At 41.8% G+C, this 19,506-nt stretch overlaps 1 protein-coding gene across 2 annotated transcripts in view; it reads right to left on the bottom strand.

The window, feature by feature from the left end:
* TPD52L1 (TPD52 like 1) overlaps window positions 1-3,969 on the bottom strand; it is a 92,794-nt gene extending 88,825 nt beyond the window's left edge. For both annotated transcript variants that reach the window (XM_008691139.2, XM_008691140.2), the window contains exon 1: window positions 3,871-3,969. In XM_008691139.2, coding sequence (XP_008689361.1) covers window positions 3,871-3,889 — 19 coding nt within the window. In that variant the 5' untranslated portion in view covers window positions 3,890-3,969. The remainder of the gene's footprint in view (window positions 1-3,870) is intronic.
* Between the last annotated feature and the right edge of the window lie 15,537 nt (window positions 3,970-19,506).

The following is a 19,506-nucleotide window of genomic DNA, read 5'->3' as shown; positions in this document are numbered from 1 at the left end:
ATAGTTACTGTAGTAGGCTGAATAATGACCCCCAAAGGTATCAGGTCCCAATCCTTGGGACCATCCTTTCTGTGCTCTTCACTGCATCGTTCCTCAGTAAACTGAAGAGGTGGCTGTAAATGTTACTTTATATGGGAAAGGGGTCTCTGCAGATGTGATTATTTAAGGAACTTGGGATATGGAGTTGATCCTGGATTATTCAGATGAGCTCTAAATGAAATCACAAGCATTCTTCTAAAAGACAGAGGAGAGATCTGACAGACAGAGAAGGCAATGTGACCCCCAAGGCACAGACTGCAGTGATGTGGCCAAGAAGTGCCAGCAGCCTCCAGAAGCTGGAAGAGGCAAGGAATCAATTCTTAGAGCCTCCAGGGGAGCAAAGCCCTGCGGACAGCTCATAGTCATTCTGGACTTCCAGCCTTCTGAACTGTGTGGATACATTTCTATTGTTTTAAGCCACTAAATCTGTAGTAATTTCCTACAGTAGTCATAGGAAACTAACACAATTATTTTATTATTATTATTACTATTACTATTATTATTATTATTATTATTTGGGGGGGAGAAGGGGCAGAGGGAGAGAATCTGATGCAGGCTCTGCGCAAAGCATGGAGCCCTCCTCTGGCTCCATCTCCAACCCTGAGATCATGACCTGAGCTGAAATCAAGGTCGGAGGCTAATGCAACTGAGTCACCCAGATGCCCCGAAAATAACACAATTATTCATCCAAATATATACGAGTGTTATTAAGTGGAGAGAAAATTTTCCTTTCAACATTAAAGACACTAAGAAAGACAAAAACAAAGTTATTTCCTAGAGTAATGAAATCTTGAAAGGTAGTTTAAAAAGATCAGGAATTTTTATTTCAAAGGATTGCCATGTTTCAGGAAAATTCTACATTCCTAACCAAAGTCTCTCTCTAATATATCAATTTTACTAATGCAAAATTCTCTAGTACCAGGAAAGTATCTGGGAATGTTGGCCTCCGGTGGGCTTGTCATTCCACACTGTTCTCCAGCTCCTTCCCATGGAATCATTCTGTGCATAATCCCACTTCTAGGTTTTCTGTTCTGTCAGCTTCCCAGAACGTCTTATTTTGCTGGAAGTAATCTATTATTTTGTAAACTCAAGGAATATATTTGCAGAATTTCACTTATGGAAAAGTTTCTGAAAGACCCTGCTGCTGAGTCTCCTGAGCTAGGCATATAAACCATGCTTAAGCACCTGGAGGTCTTATGGAAAGTACAAGGGAACATCCCAGCGGCACTGCCTACTTGATCTCACTCAAGCTTGCCTGTTTCTAGATCAAGGGGAAACAAGACCAGCCATCCCCTCTCGAGATAATTCTAAAATAAACTGTGCTGATGATAGAAACTTGCATTTAGGAAACCACAGGAGTCTCTTAGATTCTAAGAGGCAATTCATTTGTCCAAAAACATGTATCAAGTGGTAAGAAGATTTTCCTATTCACCTTAACTATAAACATTTCGTGAAAAGTTTTCTTAAAGAATTTAATAGGCCTGCTGCTTAAATGACCCAAGAAAGTCTGAAAATGAAGAACTCCAAGTACTGGGACAATGAGGATTTAAGAGGCAAATATCATCCATCTGGTTGTAAAAGTATAGAGTCATCCTTGATACCATCATCCCATATACCCATTTCAAAGTTAGCTGATTTTTCTTCCCAAGTAGTTCTTCAATCTGTTCATTTCTCTCCTCCTGGCTGACCAACATCCTAGTCCAAATCTCCCCAGGACAACTTCACTTGCCCTTGAACTTGGGCTCCCCACCCACTCAGATTTCAACCACTCAGAAGGGGGACAGAAGCGTGGCCAAGGGGGGAGGGGGGAGATAAATGGGGACTTCAGTTTTCTTTTTCCTCTAGAAGTGGCAGGCCTTAAGCGGGGACGGGCACCCCCACTGCATGCGCTCCGCTACTCAGCGCCTACTTGATCTTACAAGGAATTCTCGTGTTCTGCTTGTTTCCTTTCTGGAGAACGGGAATGAGAACACCTCCTCATGGGACTGCTGTGAGGAAGTGAGTCAAAAAGTGGAAAGCACAAACAGAAACAGGGACACAATAAACAATCTTCACTATTTTGATTATCACCTACTGGGCCAGACTTTCAGGCCCTCACTGGCGCTACGTGGCCCTCTCTTATATCATCAACATCGCTGCGATTTTACACTTTATTTATCAATAACTATCAAATTACGATAAATGTCATGAAGCCAAAATCAAGTCTGTGCTTGTTCCCCCTAGCACAGTATTTGGCAAAAGGAAAGCACTGGAATATTTGTTAAGTCAATCTTGCAAGTAAAGTAAACCAATGACCATGGTGGTGGCTCCGACCTGGAGTTTAGCTGTCTTCAGAAGTCAGATGAGTCTTGTTCTCCAATCTCAATGAATAATCAATTCATTCGGGATTACTTAGGAAGCCTTCAAATACACCCATGTCCAGGACCCAGAGATTCCAATTTGATTGATCTGGGATTGGTCAGTATTTAACACTCTGCAAATAATTCTAGTCTGCAAGGCAGGTTGGAAAGCTCCAGTGCTGTTCCCACCTGCTTCAGGTCAGGAGTGAAGGCCTCCATTCCAATCGCTGCCTTTGAATTGGATCAATAGCCCCCACCCTTGGCTGAATTCTCCTCTCTTATTTAGATAATAGGGAATAAAAAAATCCTGGAAGCAGCAGCTTTATGGGCAGGATCTTGGCTGATGGAACAAACCAGGATGGTTCGTACTGTTCAGATAACTGTAATCCTGGCAGCAAAACTGCCGGGTGGCTCCAGCCCAGGACCAAGCACCCACCAAACAGCTCTCATTCGGAAAAGGGTCTTGAACCTCTTCTTACCTTTATTTTGTTTGTTTTTTAATAGGCATTTATTTATTTTAAAAGCCATCGCCGAATTTCTTGCAGTGTGGAAGAAAGGTAGTGATGATTGTCTTAAAGGCTGAAGAGGGCTGAAGAGGGCTGAACTCCGTCTCCCATCCCTTCTTGGCGTGGTTCCCAAATTAGACTCCACAGTCACAGTCCTTCCTACCAGCCCCCAGCTCCACATCCTCCCACCTCTGCTCCCTTCTTCATGTACTCCCATTCTCGCACAGTTCCATACGGATTCCCTATCCCTGGTCCGAGTGTGACCCCAACACACGAGGCTGCCCTCGGTGACGCCGCCGCCGAGGGCTCCTACAGCGGGCGACCCCGGTGGCGAGGAGCGGGGCGGCCAGATCGCGGCCGGGGACCCTGCGCGCCCCGCCCGGGGGAGGCAGAGGTCGCTCCCCGACCTGGGAAACCGGGACACACGCGTCAATCGCTTAGAGATCCCCGGGCGGGTAACGCTCTCCGGCCTCGGAAGGCAAGTCCCCGCGGGGCAAACCCCCGGCGCCGCCGGGAGACCCGGGTCTCCGCGGAGCCAGCACCCCCGCGCGCGCCGCCCAGCCCGAACCTGGGACGGGACGCGAGCCCACAGCTCAGGCCTAGAGGAGCCGCGCTCCCTCCCTGTTCCCCCAGGGGTGCGGAGAACGCCTCGCGGATTCGGGCCCCTGCACAACAGGTCCTTCGGGTAGCCGCGAGGTTGAGAAAGCGCGGGGCGGGGGCGACTGGCTGGGAAAAGAAGTCGCGCACTCTGTGGGCTTATTTCCTGCGGAGAGACCTCCCCACTTAGCATCTCCACTGGCCCCAGCCTCACAGCAAATCCTGAGTTTGGGGAGCAGGGATTATCCCGCAGGCGCGGGTAGGAGCGGAGTTGCGGCCGTGGGCAGATGGTACCCATCTGCTCCGTCCGGAGCAAAGTTACGTGGTGCTGGGAAAGCGCCTCTTTGCGCTCCAGGACGCGACCCTCAGGGCGATCGGCGATCTCTCACCTTGTGCCTGCGCCTCCATGGTGGCCGACTTCGGACTCCGCGCGGCGGAGCTCCCAGGCGCTTCCAGAGAAGCAGGCGGAGGTGCCCGAGCTCTCAACGCAGCTGGCCCCGCCGTCCGCGCCCGCCCTCCCCCTGCGCACTTGTCGCGAGCGCTGCGTGGAAGGGGTGGGAGACCGCGGGCCTCCTGCGCTGCGGCTGCGGTGAGCTCCGCGGAGTCCAGTCCACCTGGCCCGGACCACGCGGTGAAGGAGCCCGCCGCTGGGCGCCACCTGCCGGCCGCTCTGCGCATGGCGCCGAGGGCGCCCACTCCTTGGCTCAGGGAGTGCAAGGACTCAGGCCCTGGAAATGCCTGACCCGGTGGAGGTGGGCCCTCTAGCCCGGTGGCCCGGGGCAAATCCCCAGGGAGAGAAGAGGGAGGGAGGATTTGCAATACTGAACCGTAGCTCCCGGTGGAATTGCGGAGTCGGGATCCTGTGATGCTCTGCACTCAACATTTTTTATCAAATGACCAATATATAACCTTGTTTTATGTGGGTTTCTGTTTAAAGATACCTCATTTATGTATTGTGGACTCATGAACTTTGAGCTCAGAGCCATCACCATTAAAACTGACACCTGAGGGAAACCTACTAAGTTTATTTAACTGAACAATATTTCACAGGAGCCATTTTAAGTAGCAAATCAGCCCCGTCCCTCCAAAAGCACAAACATGGTGTATCCGTAGTCTGTGAAAAGGGCACTTGTTTGCAGTCTGAGAGTTGAAACCAGGTAGACCTTAGCCTTGTCTGACCTCAGCTGGAAAGGTATGCGTGCCTGCCGGCCCAAGTTTTCTGGGGTTCTGCCCAAGTCTGGAATGACCGTGAAAGCCCTGCATTGATCTTGCTGTCACTAATAAATTTTAATAATGAGGCAAATTCACAGATATGGAGTCCTCAAATCATAAGCATCAACTGTGGGTATATTTGGAACCCATAAGCCATTTATGTAGGTTGATGAAGCAGTCACATTTTCAGAGAAAAGACTAGAAACTGACAGTTTTGTTCTAAGCCTGCCCTGGCAGTGTGACTAGAAAGCATAGCAGAGAAGAAAAATCAGCTCACAGGGCACCTGGGTGGCTCAGTTCTTAAGCGTCTGCCTTCGGCTCGGGTCATGATCCCAGGGTCCTGGGATCCAGCCTCCCGCCCCACATCAGGCTCCCTGCTCAGGGAGAAGCCTGCTTCTCTCTTTCACACTCCCCTTGCTTGTGTTCCCTCTCTTGCTGTCTCTCTCTGTCAAATAAATAAATAAAATCTAAAAAAAAAAAAAAAGAAAGAAAGAAAGAAAGAAAGAAAAAGAAAAACCAGCTCATGTCTCACCTTTTCATGTCTTTAGCCCTTACACGTCTCTGTCTCTTCACATCTACACAATCTCCATCTATAAACTGAGAGATAGTATTAATTTACATTTGCTCTTGAATGGTCTGCCATTATTTTTTTCAGTTTCTTTTTTTTTTTCTTCCTTAAATAGATGTTAAAGTCTGTCAGGGTCAAGTATGTGTCCCGTATCAACTCCCCCCCCTCAACCATTTCTTGCCAAAAAGCCTTATACAAATGTATAGCTCAAAAAAATCTAAAGATTTACTCGGAGGCTCAGGAGGTTAAGCATCTGACTCTTGATTTCAGCTCAGGTCATGATCTCAGGGTTGTGAGACTGAGGCCTGAGTGGGTTCTGTGCTTAGTGTGGAGTCTACTTGAGATCCTCTCTCTCTCCCTCTGCCCCTCCCCCCTTGCTCTCTTGCTCCCTCTCTCACTCTCTCTAAGAAAAAAAAAATTACTGAATAAGTGACTAACCAGTAGGTTCTATTTCAAGTTAACTGTCAAAGTACAGATTCATCAACATTAATAGAGTCTTACATTTTCGTTTGAAAAAAGGTATACCCATGATTTTCATGGCCCATGTATAAACATGTCAGTGTTTTTTGTTATGTTAAAATGCCCCTGATTTGTATTTATTGACATAAAAATTGCTCTACAGAACAACAAGCACCGGGCTTTTATGTGGCTTCTGGTGATAGTGACCATGGATACACCAAGTAATGAAGCAGCATCGCTGATTAAATAATCACTTCCAGAGTCTGTCCGGTTGTTTTGGTCCTCTCTACCCTGGAAATTAAGCACCAGGGTAAGGTTGACTTCCAGCTGTTAAAAGGAGCTAAAAATAGCAAATGACTTTCCAGCTCGGGTCATCTAACCTTCATCTAAGTTATGACTCATTTTCTGATATACAAAATTTTAAGCTACTACCCACTTAATGTCTTTTATCATTTTTATAATAAAATATTGATAGTCATTCAGAAATATTAATTGACTGTGTTCTCTGTGCCAGGGACTGTGCTACAGGCTAAAGAGACAGGTAGAGCACATGATCCTTCTTCACCAGGAAGTTCATGGTCTGGTGAAAAGGAGAGATAAATAGATACTTTATAAAGCAGTGCTGTGTCAGAGGTAAGCCGGTGTGCTTGTAAGCAATGAGGGAGTTCTCCTAACTCAGACCCATGAGGAGAAAAAGGAAGGTTTCTGTGAGGATGTTTGCCTCCGCAGAGTCTTGAAGGAGGAAAGAATTAATGGGCTAGGCTGTGCTGGCCCCCAAATAATGGCTTAGCGCAGGGAGACTGTGGTTTTTCCTTCCATTTCCTTGTCACTTATGACGGTGATTTTCCTGAACTTCCTGAAAGCTTAGTAAAGCAGCCTTCCTGACCCTCTTCTTCTTCAACTTTCGAAGCTCTTCCACAGGGAGCACGATGGGTGGGTGTTTGATTAAGTTAGTGACGTCCTGGCTTGCCCCTCCAGAATCGATCTTTCTGCTGATGCAGTGGGAATCTTCAATGTCCAAAGGGAAGCTGTATTCAACAGTCCTTGCCCCAACCAGTTCCAGGTCACTTGTTACAGGTGCTCAGGGGGTCCGTGAGCAGTGGAAGGGGAAGGAGGAAGAAAGGACAGAGCAGGTGTGCCACTCTGCCTATTAGATCTTTACACTGCAAATTACTAGCTGTGTAACCTGAAGCAAGTTTCTTAGCCTCTCTGTGCCCGGGCTTCTGCATTTTGTGGCAGGCCGCACTATGAGCTATCAATTGCTAGCTTCTTTCCCTCCTAGCCCGCTGGGCACCTGTGTTTTCTGGAGCAGTGGTTCCCAGCCCTCTTATGCATCATGCCACACAAGGGGCTCCTACACTTTTCTAATAGCTAAGCCTGGCTCCCCAGATATTCTGATTTGATTTATTTTTTGGAAAGCTTTCCAGATAATACGAATATGCTTCCAAGATTGAGAATGACCATTTTAGAAAATATCCACCGCAAAGATGAAAGGTACTAAATTCTTAGTTTTAAATTTAAAAAGTTGCCATCTGGATCAATAGAAAATAACGAAAAAGAGATGTGAGCAGGCAGAGCAAGGACTTTTTTTTTTCTTTCTTTCTTTTTCTTTTGCCCCTGCTCCCTGCTTCCAGGGGAACTGGGGCGGGAAGAGAAGTTTGATGGAGAGTTTAGACATGGGTCTGTCTATATGGATCTCTCTTACCCTTCCCTTCCGTACCCTCATCAGAGCAAAGAAGACTGGCCTTGACAGTCCCATCGGGAAATCTGACGGCCAGATGGTTTTGAGAATTGTTAGAGACAGAGTGGGTGTCATTTTGAATTCTCCCCCCCTTTCAAGTGGTATAGGAAAATATCTGGGAATGCCCTTGAGTGCCATGTGGGGTGTGGACGTCAGGAGAGAGAGAACCAGCTAGTCAGCCACCATTTCCAGAAGACTGGAGAAAAAGAGGCTCCAGAAGGAAGGAGGCAGTGTAGCAAAATTCCTTCGGAAGGTAAGAGGGCCATCCTGGGGAGAGGCAGGGTCTATGTGGGAGCTGTGCCTGCCAGAGGGCTGCTACCATCCCACACCATGCTACCGAGCAGGGCAAGAGGCAATGAGGAGAGTTGGGTGAAGTATTGTTCACAGAGGGACTGGGACTGCCTTCTCCCCATCTCTACAAACTCCACAGCCTTCAGGAGGACTGGAATGTGGCTCCTATCCCGGTCCACTTGCCAGGGAGTTGGCTGTGGCAGCCACGGGAAATTAATGGGTTGTGGTCTTGCCCAGACCATTGAAGTAGAAAGCCAAGAAGTGAACATCAGAGGAGGGCAGCATGAGGCCATCAGTTGGGGTCCACCGGAGCCTAGGAGAGCCTGAACGTCTCATCCCGTTAGGTCTGAGTCATGTAGTTTTATCTTGCCCTCTCAATCCCCACCCCACACTCCACAAAGAGGAGCTGGTACCTGGAAGACAGGAGGGTAAACAAGTCAGACTAGCTTTTTCTCTGCAACTCCTCAACACAGAGAGAGAGAAAGAGAGAGAGAGAGAGGTTTTCTAAGCAGTGCTGAAAGAGGAGAGAAGACGTCTACTTTGAGACTGAGAAAAGGACTAGATCATATACCAACATAAGAGTGTTCTAATAACCAAAACTAACTGAAATGAGTGATTCAGAACCAGCTGCCTGTAAAGGAGCCATTTCCAAGCCAGCTGAGGGTGAAGTAATTAAAAGGAAAAAAAGAAAAGTACAAATAGTTCATGTTTATCCCTCAAAACCCTGTTACCCTCAATAAATTAGTTACACTCTATAAAATTCTTTGCCAAAACCTATTGGACACATTTTGCTTTTTCTAAGTTCCCCTCTAAAATTTCTAGAGATAGTCCCTGGATCCGTAAAATATTCATGGGTGTGCAGAGGACAAAGCTGCTTCTCTTTCATTATAAAGGGACATATTATTTGTTGTACTCCCAAGTTCCTACACAGATAAATACTAAAGCTTACTCCTTCAGACTTTAAGACGGTAACGTGTATAATCATTTTTAAATAGCAATCTCAATAAAACACATTGAAAATGTATCCGTTTTCTACGCTCTTAAATGCAGGCTTCTCAACCTTGGCACTGCTGACATGTTTTACTCAGGCCTTTTTTGTTGTGTTGGAGCGCCTAGAGGAGAATCCCTGGCCTCTCGTCACTGGATGCCGGCAGCACCTCCTCAGCGGTGACTACCGAAACTGTCTCCAGCCAATGTCAAGTGTCTCCTGGAGGGCAAAGTCACCCCGAGATGGGAACCACGGCTTTCACTATCTCTTGAAGATGCAGAACCATCATGAATAAAAAGTATTACCCTGTGTACTATAGTGTGCTATAAGGATGCCCCCTGAGCCTCATCAGGAAGGGGATTTTTGCCCCTCATTCCTACTTGGAAATGTCTCTTTCCTTCGTCGTCAATCATTCCTAATTTACTGCCTAAACAGGTGCACTGTCCAAGAAAGGACTAAGAGGGGCTTTACCTTATTCCTACAAAGAGAAAGGAGAAGAACAAGAGAAGGCGGAATGAATGATATATACTGTATGAGGAAAGTACTGGAAGCTTTTTCTGTTTTTGAGGTTAAACCAATCCATTACCAGTTCCACCCAAGGATACACTTGACCTTAGAGTGACAGTGTTCTGAGCCCAAACTCTTTTCTTGAGAGAAAGGCATCAAAGAGGATTGGGAAGCCATCACTTAGATGGGCCTTCAGGTTGGAACGAGACCATCAGACACAAGGATTCTGAGATGGTGGAAAGAAGGCAAGGCCTGTACCAGTCATTTCGTGTTTAACATTTGGCTTTCTTAGGTTCCAGAACATGTAGTTTGCAAAATTGGCTCTTTTCACGCTGCTTCCATTTCTTTTGTTTATCTTTTGGTATTTTTTCCTGCTTAGTGTTTATTATGTGTTTCCTTTCAAAAATATTCAACTCTTTCAGTAGCACTAAGGAAAGAAAGAAAAGGCATGCGCTGTCAATAGGGCTAGACCAGCACAGGACATGGCAGGGGTGATGGAAACAAGAGAACTCCAAGAGAGACGCACAAAGGGACAGAATGAAAAGATGAAGGCCTCTACCACGCAGTCAAGTCCCTCACCCCTCGGTTTGCTCATTCTTTAGAGGAGTTTTGACTTATTTCTTCACAGGTGCAATTTCTTTACAGCTTGCTACTGATTAGAGGGTTCTCATGGTTAGAGCTGTGTTTCCAGAGACTGCCCTTGTCAGAGCCTGACCTCTAGATAAATGGGTATTACCATACCATTCTCATACAACAAAACCAGAAAGCCAGGTGTTATCCAATTCTCTTTCAGACACAATGTGCACTTCTGACTTCATGGTTTACTTATGACACTGAAAAATTAGAGAAGGGTTAAGTAGAACATCACAAAGACTATTGATAAAATTGTCAGGGATAGTGCAAGGAGCCAGGAGGCTCATCTGTTTTGATAAGCAGAAGTCTAGGTGGTATCTTGACAGCACACAGCCATTGTCCATGGTTACGGGGTAGATCACCCACAACGCTGCAAAACGCAAAGGACTGTTGTGTGGCCACGACAGTTATTTTCCAAGGCTTCAAAGTGACTTTTACACTCTGAACTAAGCTAAACGGGGTCTCGAATAAATATGATGGCCAATACAAACTGATCATAACAACTGTGCTGGAAGTCAATAACGACCCCCCAATGTAAGCTGTGCTACACCAGCTTACGTCCAATTCAAGGACCTGACTTGGTAAGTACGCATGTCTCAACTAAGCCCCATCAGAAAGCTCTGCAAGGGATGTGAATAAATGACTAATAGTAACATTTGGTTTTGCAATCTAGAACATGAATAAAACAATTTGAATTTGAAAAAAGACACATTGCCCAACATGCCCCACATATTTGTGGAAGAAGGAAAAAATAAACCCATAATTAATAATTATTCAAAAGGATTATTTTGGAACACTATAAACATCAATTCCTCATATTCTAATATTTTAATATTTAATATTCCAATATTGAAACTTTTCAGTGAAGGCTAGCAGGGAAAATGCACTTAAAGAATTGTGCAGAGTTGTGCAGAGAAAAATATTTTCATGAGATCTCTCTTAGAAGTTCTCGTTTTTGGTAGTCAGTCCTCCTCATCCGTGAGGCGAAATCCATTTCTGTAAAGAACCTGCAATGAGTTGAAGCAAATTGTATGGGAAAAATTAGTAAATCAAACACATCCCATGGGGTATTAATTCATAACTAACTCAGGAATTATCTACCTTTTACATTTGCTAATTCCAGTCAAACACATATTCTATGTTAAAAAAATCTATAAATTTTATTTTATTGCTCATGTATACAGAGTTGTTATAAGTTAATTACAAAACTGAAAAAAGTTGTTAAAGCATAAAATAATCATGTTTTATTGTGAAAATCCGTGAAACAGTTTTTAGTACATTTTTTAAAAGTTTTATTTATCTGAGAGATAGAGAGAGCATGAGAGAGAGACCAGGAGAAGAGGGCAGGGTAGAGGGAGAAGCAGACTCCCTGCTGAGCAGGGTACCTGATGCAGGGCTCCATCCCAGCACCCTGGGATCATGACCTGAGCTGAAGGCGGGCGCTTAACCGACTGAGCCACCCAGCCACCTGTTTTTTAGTACATTTTTTAAAGTTCATCTTTAAAATTTTAAAAATCCAAGCATTTTTATCATTTTTTCAAGGTTCTGATTAGGAACTTTGAAAATTTCAACTTATACATTTTTTCCACTTCATGCATCAAAATTAATTCCATGGAAATTAAAATACCAAATATTTTTAAGCAAAGGAAAATGAGAAGAAAATATATTGACTATTCATTAACTTGTGAGGTCTGAGGAGTATTTTCGAAGTTTAGATGTGAAAGAAATTAATTTTAAGGAAAAAGATGAACATATTTGGCTTCAAAAATGAAAACTCCTATCCATCAAAAATAACCCAAATTAGCAAACTGGAAATTAACAACAAAGGTGATAGGAAACGGGATGAAATCTCTAGACTTGAAAAGACCTATACGGCTATAACCTTGTTACCAAAACCCAACAGGACGGCCATTATTACTATCAATGCAAAAGTTCTAAATAAAAGGAAGGCAAATAAAATTCAATGGTGTATTAAGTGTGTGTGTGTGTGAGTGTATAATACTTTATCAGTCAAGATTGAACAAAGATATCCATGGATAATTGAATTTCAGAAAATATAATAATGAAACCAGTGGAGTATTGAAGCTAGCTTGTACTGGCTTGTGAGAGCTGACTCAAGTTTTCAGGAAATAGGAAAGGATGTTATTCAGGAAAAAAGAAAATGGATCAAGATAATAGGTTGGAAACGTAGAATGGAATGAAAAACAAATGGTGGGGGCGTGTGGTGGTTCAGTAGTTAAGTGTCTGCCTTCAGCCCAGGGAGTGATCCCAGGGTTCTGGGATCGAGGCCCGCATCGCATCGGGCTCCCTGCTCCACCGGAAGCCTGCTTCTTCCTCTCCCACTCCCCCTGCCTGTGTTCCCTCTCTTGCAGGCTGTCTCTCTCTCTGTCAAATAAATAAATAAAATCTTTAAAAAACAAAACAAAACAAAAAAATGGTGAATTGGACTAGTAAAGCACAATAAATATTGACCGTATACTATAATTAAAAATAACACTCTGCAGGGGTTAGCAAATATATGGAATTTTAAAATACTGCACAATTGTATGTACATCAGGAGTTTCAACATTCTGAGTTTATTATATTGTCCGAGAAGAAAGTAAATCACCACTGAACATTAGAATTTTGTAAGTCAAGGATGGATGATTTAGTCACCTACAAATCAAGACAAATAGATATTAGCCCAATAAAAATGGGCTAAGATAACAAAAAGGCAGTTGAAGAAGAGCAAATAAAAATGCCCAAGAAATCATTAAAAAAATATTCAAATTCACTGGAAATCAAAGAAACGCAAATTACCATCACAATAGGACATCATGGCACCTACGGCAACTTAAAAAAGGGGGAGGATCCACCACGGGCAGTTGGCAAGAGGAAGGACAACATGAACTCCCGCCCGTCGTTGGTGTGAGTATGAATTTGTATGGCTGCTTTAGAGAACAGTTTGGTCCTATCTAGTAAAGTTGCTTCAACCCTTCAAATGAAACCTCATAAAGTAAAACATAAGCCTTAATCCACCAAATCCATACCTAGATCTGCACTTTGAACCTGGAAAGAGCCTTGTGCATCTGCATAGATAGACATGCACAGCTGCTCATTGCTGCGTTCCTTGTAATAGCCAAAATTTGTAAACAGCCTTAAAATCCACCAATGAGACAATGAGTAAATAAATGTATATTTGTATGAAATTATATATATGTGTATGTATACATATAAATATTTGGAGCTACAAATACGGTTAAACCTCAAAAATACAACGCTGAGCCAAACAGCAACTTGCCAAGTAGATAACTGTAATCTCTTTCTCTCTCTCTCTTTTTTTTAAAGATAGGCAGACTGAAGAAGAAAGAAAGAAAGAAAGAAAGAAAGAAAGAAAGAAAGAAAGAAAGAAAGAAAGAAAGAAAAAGAAAGGCAGAACGCCATATGCAACGCCTCATTTGGACGTGTCTGGAGTCTTGGAAGCTTGATTGCTCTACATTCTCCTACAAGTGGACCTTGAAAGCTTGTTAGGAGGGTCTTGCGGGGGAACGTAGCTACTTGTATACGGTTCACAGCTGATCGGTCCTCCTCTGTCAGGGGAGGTTGTCGTCTTCCACCCAGCGGGCAGCTTCGGGAGGGATGCACATGGAGGGGCGAGGAAGAAGGGGACACGCGCCTAACCAGATAGATCAGCCCGATCCACCCTGGCCATCAACAGGGTGATAGATGTCACAGCCAGATCGCCCTCACATCCAGTAATCTCTTTTCTCTGAAGTTTGAAAATGTGCAAAACAATGCTCTGTAATATCGATGGATAAGGGCATATTTAAAGGGGTAGAAGAAGTCTAGGAATGAAATGTAGAAAATTCAGGATAACATGGAAGAAGAAAAGGGAAGGGGGTCAGTTAGAGGTACACAGGGCTTCAGTAATTTCTCTAACGTGTTGTTAAAAACATTTGACGCAGCATCGGTAAAAATGTACAAATTTGATAGAACTGGGTGTTAAGCACACGGGATTGATACGATACTTGGCGTTTTTCACTATTATTTTTATGTTTCATAATTAAATACAAGTTTTTGAAAGAGGATGGCAGATCAGATGAGACAAGAGAGTTATTGTGAAAATGGAAAGAAGTGGAGAGAATGAGACGTAGGTAGAAGGTGGAAACAGGAAGATGTGGTATGGAGTTCTGTATGGGGAAGAGGGAAGTGCCAGCATCTCGGCCTCTCTCAGATTTCAGACTTGTGAGACTGGATGGAGGTGGTATCATTCATGGGGACTAGAAGTAACATCAAACCCACAATTTTGTGTTTTCTAACAGTGTGGTCCTGCTTGCTAACCCAATGCCAGCCCTCTGTGAAAAGGGTAATAAATTGGTATAATCCTTTTGATAGTTAACATTGACTTAGTACCTGCTTATGAAAATCTATCATAAAATCCTTTCTAAGCACAGAAACAAGTTTATGCATAAAAATATATTTATGGAAAATTATCATAAAAATTTGCAAAAACCCAACAGCCCCAATTGTGGGATAATTCTTAAATAAATTGATATACTTAGGAAATATTAAATATAATTTAAAAGTATAATTCCAAGGAATAGGTAATAAAATAAAAACTATATAATGCATGGAAAAGAATATGATATGAGGTTCTCAAAATAAAAAATCAAGGTAAGAATTGTAAACAAAAATGTAATCCAACCATGTTTAAAGCTGTGGAACCTATGCTTTTAAACAGCTGAAGGCAATCCATGTGAATCACGATTGTTTGTGTTATGGGACTATGAGTGCTTTGGGGTCTGTGTTTTTTCAGTTCTGCTTTAATGAACGCATATTAGTTTTTCAATGAATAAAATAAGGAAAGGAGCAGGTGTCATATTGCTTGGGTTAAATATACTTTATGTATCCACTTTCCATTCAAATGTCATTTGTTTCCCGTTTTGCTTATCATAAACCAGGGCTACTATGCACATCTTTGTGAACTGATTTTGGTGTAATTCTATAACATTGTTGTTAAAGCGTATACTCAGGAGTAGAAGGACATCAAATATTCAATTTGATGATAAAACTCTAAATTATTTGGGGTGCCTGGATGGCTCAGCAAGTTAAGTGGGGGACTTTGGTTTCAGCTCAGGTGGTGATCTCAGGTTTGTGGAATCCAATCCCAAGTCAGGCTCTGTGGGGGGCGTGGAGCCTACTCAAGATTCTCCCTCTTTTGCTCTGCCCCTCCCCCTTCTTAAAAAAAAAAAAGAAAAAAACCCACCTCTAAATTAATTTGAAAATTGTTTCCACTTCTGCTTATACTCTCTAACAGGGTATATGACTCTTCTTGCTCTGAATCTGTGCCAACATGTAAAAATGCTTTGTAAATTGTAAAGACTCGGTAATAAAATGAGCTAATATGATCAATATTGATCGTTATAATTATCTGCACAAACTTCATCAATATTCTTATTTTAATGAATATTCTTTATTTAAATAGAATGTTTCTTTGGTGTTCTCTTTCATTAATTCCTACTATTTCTATGAATGCCTTTCTTCCACATCACTGGGTTATTCTCTGTTATGTTTCTGACTTCTTAACTTGGATGATTAGCTCTTTCATGTTTGCTTTTCTTTTTTCTAACATACACAAATAAGGTGGTGTATTTCCTTCTAAACATCACTATACTGATAGCTCAAAATTTGCTATCTAGTGTTTTTATTATGATTCAGCTCTAAGTAATCATAGGTTTTAATTTTTATTCCTTTTTTGACATAAGAATTTTTTCAGAATTACATTTTTCAATTTTATTTTATTTTTTTTATTATTATTTTTTTAAGATTTTATTTATTTATTTGACAGAGATAGAGAAAGCCAGCGAGAGAGGAAACACAAGCGGGGGGAGTGGGAGAGGAAGAAGCAGGCTCATAGCGGAGGAGCCTGATGTGGGGCTCGATCTCATAACGCCAGGATCATGCCCTGAGCCGAAGGCAGACACTTAACCGCTGTGCCACCCAGGCGTCCCACGTTTTTCAATTTTAAATATATGGAGTCTTTTAAATTATCTTTTTGTTTTTTATTTCCAATTTAATTATATTGTGTTTAACAAATGTAGTCTTTATGATATTACTCCTTTGAAATTTGTTACATCATACCATATCACCTAATAAATGTATAGTCGATGTTTGTAAATTTTCCATGTATGTTTAAAGGAATGTGTATACTCTCATTCTTAAATATCTACATGTTCTTTAGATCAAACTTGTTCATTATGTTGTGAAAATCTTTTATATTCTTATTGATTCTTTTCTGTACATTCAATTACTGAGTTGTGTGTTAAAGGTTTTCACTATCATGATGTAGTTGGCTAATGTCTATTTCGAGTTGTTATATCCTTTCAGTGAATTTAATGTTTTACCTTGATAAAATGATGTTCTTTATTTTGCCTCAGAAATCTGTTTTAACAAACATTTAAGATAGTTTTACATTTCTTTGGGTTTGTATTTACTTGATGTAACTTTTCCCAACTTTTAGTTTCAACCTTTCTCTGTTGTCTCTTGTGCAAAATACATTGCCAGATGTATTCTTTTTTATAACTGAGAATCTATTCCCTTAACATTGATTGCAATTACTCATATGTTTTAATTTATTTCTGTCATTTTATTGTATACATTTTATCCTTTCTAATTTTTGTTCTGAATCTTCTGTTTCTATTTATTCCATTTACTTCCTCGTCATTTTCAGTATATACACAATGCTTCTATTCTTTTAGAAGTAACTTTTATTCATTATACCTCATATTTTTTTTAAAGATTTTATTTATTTATTTATTTGTCAGAGAGAGAGAGAACAAGCAGGGGGAACGGCAGGCAGAGGGAGAAGCAGGATCCCCACTGAGCAAGGAGCCTGATGCAGGTCTCGATTCCAGGACCCTGGGATCATGACCTGAGCCGAAGGCAGATGCTTAACTGACTGAGCCGCCCAGGCGCCCCTATCCTTCATGTTTTAACACGCATATTTAAGAAAGTCTAACGTTAGGTAATATCTTTATCCTCCTTGTGCATAATACAGAAAATTCAGAAAGCTTTAACCAATCACTTCTTTCCACTTTGTATCAATTGTACTCCATTATTTTAGCTTTGTCGTGTTATTTATAGCTCTTAGGTTAAACATTATTATCGTTTTATATCATTATTCATTTTTTTAATTTGCTTTTCGGCATCTCGGACCTCACCTCTGCAGTCATGTACATGTTTGGAAGCCTCTTTCTCGGTGACTTCTGACAGAAAGTCTGTTTTTCAATCCCAGGGTGAGAATTGATTTGTTTCAGCATATGAGAATCTTACGTCACTGTCCTGTGAGTCTCATTGCTGCAAGTGCAAGGTGAGCTACCACGCTAATTTTATTTCTCGGTAAATCACCCCTATTCATATTCTGGCCTCTTTTAAGATAATCTTGGTTTCTTTGGCATTTTGTTCTGAAGTTTCTCAATATTTATTTGTGTTTGCATTGGTTTATATGCTTATGCTTGGATTTGTTATGCTATTCTTCAATCAAGTCTGGAGAATACTTAGTCATTAATCATCTTTAATACGGATTCTCCGCTATTCTCTCCGGCATTATTATTCTCATTTACAGACATACAAACTGAGTCTTGGATTATTTGACTGGCTGAGGTCAGACAGCTAAGAACGGGGATAGGAACCCAGATTAAATCCCTTACCCTGTGTTCTAAACTCACAGACCAGACAGCCTCTCATTCCTCCTTTTCTTTCTCTCCGTTCCCGGGCACTTAAAACACTGCTATCAAAGTTTCTTCTGTAACAACGGTAGGGAATATTCAGTGAAAGTATAAATTAAAAACCAAATTTAATGGATTAACTTTATTTGAAGTAAGTGTTGCATAATATCAACTGAAGAATTTGAAGGAAAAAAATACGCTGACTTTACATCTGTGCGAAAATTCTTCACTTCCTGTGCGTCGACCAGATGCTACCTGTTAACCAGTCACCCTTTTCAGAGAAGAAAGAAAAGGGCTGCTGTATTCTCGAGCTGGGTCAACAGCTTAGAGTATTCATTAGGAAAATTAACACAATCTGACAAGCTGCAGGAATTCTCAAGCAATGTGACGTTTCAAACTGGTTCATAAGGAAAACGCGTCATTATTCCCCATAACTGTCAAATGACTGTAGCAGCCGCTCTAGATGCTGGGGAATAAAATTAATTTGAGAGCAAACAGGATTTGTCGAACTGCTTGAATAATTCAATGTCCTGGAGAAAAAAGATTTTCTTCCCTTTTTACGCCTATATTCAAGGAGTTTGGCTTTCTGCCGTGTTATTCTTTTTCACTCCACCTCCCTGATCTCCCAGCCACTTTTGCCACAACACTACCCCATAGGCACTCACTCTGGTTCTGATAACTCACAGTGATAAGATTCGCAACTGCATTCCTCTATTTCATAAGCTAAACTGTTCCACCTAGATCTGTCATTTCCAACAAAAGCAGCCAGAGAATTTTGAGTACACAATATAGTTAAGCAAATTCAAAGGAAATAATTTTGTCTATTACCTGTGTGTTGTTGTTAAGCATTTATTATACCTTTTATTCTATCATCATGAGTCTCTATTTGCTGTTACTCAGATTTGCTGACCATTGTACTGATTTCTGCTTTCTACACCCTTCTGAGAAGTCTAGCCTGCCATTCCTTTTTGTCTCCTAGGCTGTGTCATTTCCTCCAATAAGGTCCATTGCTTTATTTAATGAGTATTCTTTTTTTTTTTTAATGGCATGAATTACTGCCTTCAAATTGATAATGCCCTGAAACTGTGTTTAGCTCTCATAGTTTAAAATTCATGACATGCAGTGATGTGTTATGTTTTCTGCACATGGATCGTTGGTGATTCAGCCATATTCTAACTCATTTGGCAGCCTCTAGTTTTTTCTTTTTTCCTTCAAGTCAGTCAACATGCTGTCACCAATGATCTTTCTAAAACACAAATCTAATCATGTTATTACTGTTTTTATTTTTTAAAAAAAGCTCTCCATAACCTAGGGGCATTTCTCAAAATTTATTCTGCCTGATAATACATATATTGGTCCTAAAATAAATAAAAACAAATAAGGGGTTCTTGGCTGGCTCAGTTGGTAGAGCATTGACTCTTGATATCTGGGTCGTGAGTTCGAGCATGTTGGGCACGGAGCCTACTTAAAAAACAAACAAACAAACAAACAAACAAATAAATAAAAACAAAGAAGACAAACTACTCCAAGATCGAACATATTGGGAAATCTGCAATATTATAATTCCCTCTTAGAGTTTTACAGTGCTCTGACAATTCCTGCAATTAAAAATGCTGCTTAATTTGGTTTAACTCAGAATTTCCCAAACTTGACACCACCACCACCACCACCCCCTGCCCCTACCACATACATATTTGGGGGTGGTGGTAAAGGAAAGCATTTACTAAAATCTCATGGAACTCTATTCTTGGGAAAATGATGGCTTTACATGAAACAAGTCTGCAGTCTTCTGCATGACACAGGGGGCCTCCTCTGCTATGACCAGGCCCACCTTTCTTCAAGTACTGCCAGTCTGCCTCCAACCAATTACTCACTTGCACTCTGGGTACATTTGTAACATCTTGCAGCTTCCCCAATGAC

The sequence above is a fragment of the Ursus maritimus genome, unplaced genomic scaffold (assembly GCF_017311325.1).
Source record: "Ursus maritimus isolate PB19 unplaced genomic scaffold, ASM1731132v1 scaffold_13, whole genome shotgun sequence".
NCBI classification, from domain to species: Eukaryota; Metazoa; Chordata; class Mammalia; order Carnivora; family Ursidae; genus Ursus; species Ursus maritimus.
This window is presented reverse-complemented; position numbering and strand designations above follow the sequence as displayed.